The sequence below is a fragment of the Callorhinus ursinus genome, unplaced genomic scaffold (assembly GCF_003265705.2).
Source record: "Callorhinus ursinus isolate GAN/ISIS: 27379988/994484 unplaced genomic scaffold, GSC_fseal_2.0 scaffold2, whole genome shotgun sequence".
Lineage (NCBI taxonomy): Eukaryota > Metazoa > Chordata > Mammalia > Carnivora > Otariidae > Callorhinus > Callorhinus ursinus.
The window spans coordinates 2,095,509-2,100,398 of NW_027397064.1; the positions used below are offsets into that span (position 1 = coordinate 2,095,509).

At 47.0% G+C, this 4,890-nt stretch overlaps 1 protein-coding gene across 1 annotated transcript in view; it reads left to right on the forward strand.

Annotated features, from left to right (window-relative positions):
• Positions 1 to 4,890, forward strand: part of COL6A3 (collagen type VI alpha 3 chain) — an 80,526-nt gene that overhangs the window by 62,262 nt on the left and 13,374 nt on the right. Inside the window, 4 exon segments of the mRNA XM_073876754.1 lie at positions 409 to 1,104; positions 2,595 to 2,700; positions 4,819 to 4,882; positions 4,884 to 4,890. The exon segment at positions 4,884 to 4,890 is cut by the window's right edge and continues 357 nt beyond it. Of these exon segments, the coding sequence (XP_073732855.1) occupies positions 409 to 1,104; positions 2,595 to 2,700; positions 4,819 to 4,882; positions 4,884 to 4,890 (873 nt within the window).

The window sequence follows — 4,890 nt, forward strand, 5'->3', positions numbered from 1 at the left end:
CTTCTTCTTCTTCTTCTTCTTCTTCTTCTTCTTCTTCTTCTTCTTCTTCTTCTTCTCCCCCTCCTCCTCCTCCTCCTCCTCCTCCTCCTCCTCCTTCTTCTTCTTCTTCTTCTTCTCCTCCTCCTCCTCCTCCTCCTCCTCCTCCTCCTCCTCCTTCTTTTCCTTCTTCCTCCTCTTCCTCTTCTAATGCCAATGCCATAGTATACTAACAAGGACTTTAACTTCCTGGTTTATTTCATTTAGTGTTAGGCGATGAGAACTGAAATCTGGCCACAAAATGGCAGCAAACTATAAAGAGGCTCCTATATTATGTGATGATTTTAATTGCTCCTGACTCCCGACACACTGCCGTACAATTATCTCGCTGTGGGAGTCACAGAATAAATAGGCTCCCATGCTTCTTTCTAGACATCTGCAACATTGACCCATCCTGTGGATTTGGCACCTGGAGGCCTTCCTTCAGGGACAGGCGAGCGGCGGGCAGCGATGTGGACATCGACATGGCTTTCATCTTAGATAGTTCTGAGTCCACCACTCTGTTCCAGTTCAACGAGATGAGGAAGTACATAGGGTACCTGGTCAGACAGCTGGACCTGAGCCCAGACCCCAAGGCCTCCCAGCACTTTACCAGGGTGGCCGTTGTGCAGCATGCGCCCTACGAGTCCGTAGGGAACGCCAGTGTGCCGCCCGTGAAGGTAGAAGTCTCCCTGACTGACTATGGCTCCAAGGAGAAGCTGGTGGACTTTCTCAACAGAATGACACAGCTTCAGGGGACCAGGGACCTGGGCAGCGCCATTGAATACACCATAGAGAACGTCTTTGAAAGTGCCCCCAGCCCACGGGACCTGAAAATCATGGTTCTGATGCTGACAGGGGAGGTGGAAAAGGAACAGCTGGAAGAGGCCCAGAGAGTCATCTTGCAGGCCAAATGCAAGGGTTACTTCTTCGTGATTCTGGGCATTGGCAGGAAGGTCAACGTCAAGGAGGTTTACGGCTTCGCCAGTGAGCCCAACGACGTCTTCTTCAAACTACTGGATAAGTCGACTGAGCTCAACGAAGAGCCCATGATGCGCTTTGGGAGGTTGTTACCATCCTTCGTGAGCAGTAAGTCCTACATCGGACAGTGTGGGCTGGGCCGAGGGTTTCTGACAGCCCGTCACCTTGGGCTCTCTGGGACATGGGGCTGCAAAAAAGACATCTAGTGTGCTGATGTTGACTTGTTCACTCATTCAACACATATGTATTGCCACCTGCCATGTCCCAGACACCCTTTAGGAGCCAGGGATGGCAGTGAACACACACAGAAGGAAATCCTGTCCTTGTTCACTCACTCATTCAACCAAATTTGACTCGCATCTCCCAGCCATAGACCCCGTGTCCCTGAGAGGGCACAGTGGATCGAGTGCGCATTGATTATGCATGACACAGTAAGTGGGGAAGCTCCTCGAAGGAGTTGTGTTGATCTGGGCTTAGCCACCAACCCCACACTTGGAAACTTCTGGGTCTTTGCTGATGTGAATCTCCTCCCTGCTTTAGTGGCAAACCCATATTCATCTTCAAAGCATATCCCCAGCTGCCCCTACTCAGTGTGAATGCTCCCCACTCCCAAGGCTCTGTCATCCTCAATCTGGACACTACTTATTGTATCTTTTCTGTGGCCTGCTGGTTATTCCTTTGTGGCCTGCGGTCCCGGTAGACTGGATGATCCGTGAGGAGGTGCATCGTTGACCCTATGCTCTTGGGCTTGGTACAGTACAGAGCCAGCCCCAGGTCAGCACAGGAGAGTATCTAACTACTGAGGGAGCTGTAGAAAGTAGGAACAAACATGCATGTACAGAGAGTTTACTATTCAAGGGAAAGGCGAGGTCCATGAAAACCGTGTTCACATTTGCAAAAAGGCCTGTCCCTCGCAAGTGTTAGAGAAAAAACACGAAGCAAAGGTGAGGCAGCAAGTTCACCCCGGGGCCACCGTCTCTACTTCCAAAGACTAAAAACAAAAGTTTTATTAAGCACGACATTGAGAAAACTTTAAAAGTAATTTGGTTACAATTTGATGTTCAAGAGCTTGGAACTTGTTCAACTCTGTGCTCGATTTTTCTTCTAGTCCTCTCTCCCCCTTACGCTGAGTAAATATTTTCTTCAACCCAATCACCCAAATATTGCCAAACAGAAGATTTTGGCTTGAGATATTTTATGGGTCAAGTACCATGGTGCTTAATGTTTAAATTTACCAGACATAGCTTGTCTGGAGGAATGAATGAATTTAACAAATATTTATGGACTGACTACCTGCTGTGTAATCCTTTTAGCTCATTAGCAGATTAATTTTAATTTGCATGGGATTAACGTGCACTTATTTATTTATTTTTTCTGGGGCACCTGGGTGGCTCGGTCGGTTAAGCATCTGCCTTCATCATGGGTCATGATCCCGGGGTCCTGGGATCGAACCCTGCATCGGGCTCCCTGCTCGTGGGGAGTCTGCTTCTCCCTCTCCTTCTGCCCCTCCCCCTGCTTGTGCTCTCTCTCTCTCTCTCTCTCTCTCTGCCAGATAAATAAATACAATCTTCAAAAAAATTTTTTTTTCTCTTTCTCAGGTGAAAATGCTTTTTACTTGTCCCCAGATATCAGGAAACAGTGTGATTGGTTCCAAGGGGACCAATTGTCAATTAAGAATCCTGTGAAGTTTGGTCACAAACAATTGTAAGTATTGTAATAATTGTCTTCAAAAGTACAAAAAGTGTAGAAAGAATGCAGAGGTCCTCCAGACAATGCCTAACTTTTTGGGTAAAGACATTGAAATCCAGAAAATGTGACTTCCAAAATGTCATGTGGGGCATTCTTTTCAATCTGCTGTATCCATTTGCTTTTGTTGCAGAGCAAATTCTTGAAACTTAGTGGTTGAAAGCAGCTATTTATTTAATCCGCAGTTCTATGGGTTAGCAAGTTTTGCTTGGGCTCAGCTGGGCAGTCCTCTGGCCTTGGCTGGGCTCACTTCTTTGTCTGTGGTCAGTTGCCCATCCATTGTGCTTGGGGGTCAGGATGGTCTCAGCCGGTTGGCTCCCCATTGCTCTGCATGGCCTCTCCTTCTCCAGGAGGCAAGGTTGGGGGTTTGTTCCAGGGCAGTGGGCAGGGCTCCAAGAGAGAAGTCAGAGGGCATGAGGCCTCTTGAGGCCTGGGTTGGAACCAGCACACTGGTACTTCAGCCACATTCCATTGGCCGATGGATGTCCAACGGATGTCCAATGGCCAGCCAGCCTAGCTTCAAGAGTTGGGGGCTCGACTCAACGGGAGGCCCTATCACATCACATTTCGAAGGGCACGGGAAGGGAGAGGGTGGGAAATTGGGGCCATGTGTTGAAACAGTCTACTGCACCTGGTATGAAGTGATCTCCTACAGAAGGATTGACTACATTAAGCAAAACATGGGCCCCAAATCTTAAAATGATGAGTGCTATGATAGCACAGATTATGGTGGTGACACTGGGAGGCAACGTGCGTGTTCCACTAGGAAGGCTAACGAGAGGGTGGGGGTTGGGGGGCTTGTACCCACAGGGATGCTGGCCCAGCTCTATCTGTGGTGCCAGCTCCAGGCATGGAGAGGTGGGCTATGTGGCCGTGTGATAGAGGGCGAGGTGACGGGGACATGGTGGCTAGAACTGAGCCCGGGCAACGTGCCAGCAGCCTGTGCCCCTCCAGGGAGTGCCACAGACTGTCATGCTTTCTGGGTAGGAGAGGGTTCCGACCGTAACACCCAGAAGAGACTTGGACTTGAATTATCCTTGACAAACGAGTATGTGCCTTACTCCTGGCTGACCTCCACGGTGGGGACAGAGAGCCCGCCTCCCTCTCTCAGCCCTGAAGTGCTCCAGCTCTTGTCCTTGTCCTTGGAGGGCGGGCTCCACGCTCAGCCGAGCAGACTGGCCGTCGCTGCTGAGGCTGCTGTGAGCTGTGTCCTGCTTCGTCCGGGTGCAGGGGTGCTCTTTTCCTGGCCTTAGTTATCTCTGTGATTTCTCTCAAACATTCCCTGAACCATCCTCCACCTTATCTTCAGGAAAACAGAATGAACGCTGTAACCTAGTGTTTGAAGTTGTAGGACATCGCCTTGAACCTGTGACGCTTGTGTCTTAGAGCAGGGGCAGACCGATGAATCAGTGAGTGTCCGTCTCCGGGCAACGAGCAGAGGACGCCCAGCTCTGGGCTGTTGCGTCTGATTATGTGGTTGTGTTTTTTAGGAATCCGTAATAAATCAATAAATTGTGAAAAAAAAACCCCCACCCACATCCCAAAATTAAGGCAAATAAATATACACAGTAAGCTCTGGGAGGGAAAGTACATGCTGACTTAATCATTTTGAGCTCATCATAGCATTTTTTGAGTGGGTACTTTCTTAGAATGGGAGTAGCTATTAACTGGTTTTATTTAATTTTTGGTGTATATGTTTCAGTTGGTTAATTTTTAAAAATTAGGACATTGTTCTAGTATTATTTCATTATTGCTAATGATAATAACAATTAAAATAGTTATTATATTTTATAAATTAAAAAATAAGATGTCAGATGTATTCATAGCACAATACAGACTTCATTTTTAATGATTCTATTACTTTATATATAGCATTTCAGTATCTTTTCTGTGGCACAGATTCTAAAAGAAAGGAATTTAATGTATGCAATACTATATGTAAAATATAAAAACTATTGCATGCATTTTGATAAAGTAGCAAAGTTCACATAGCTCATGGGGACTATGTTTTTGTAAATTTTAGAGGGCAGGCGAAAATATGTATGGATTGAAACAATATTTAATTTGTTTTAACAGAAATATCCCAAATAATGTTACTTCAAGTCCTACATCCAAACCAGTGACCACCACAGAACCAGTGACCACCAC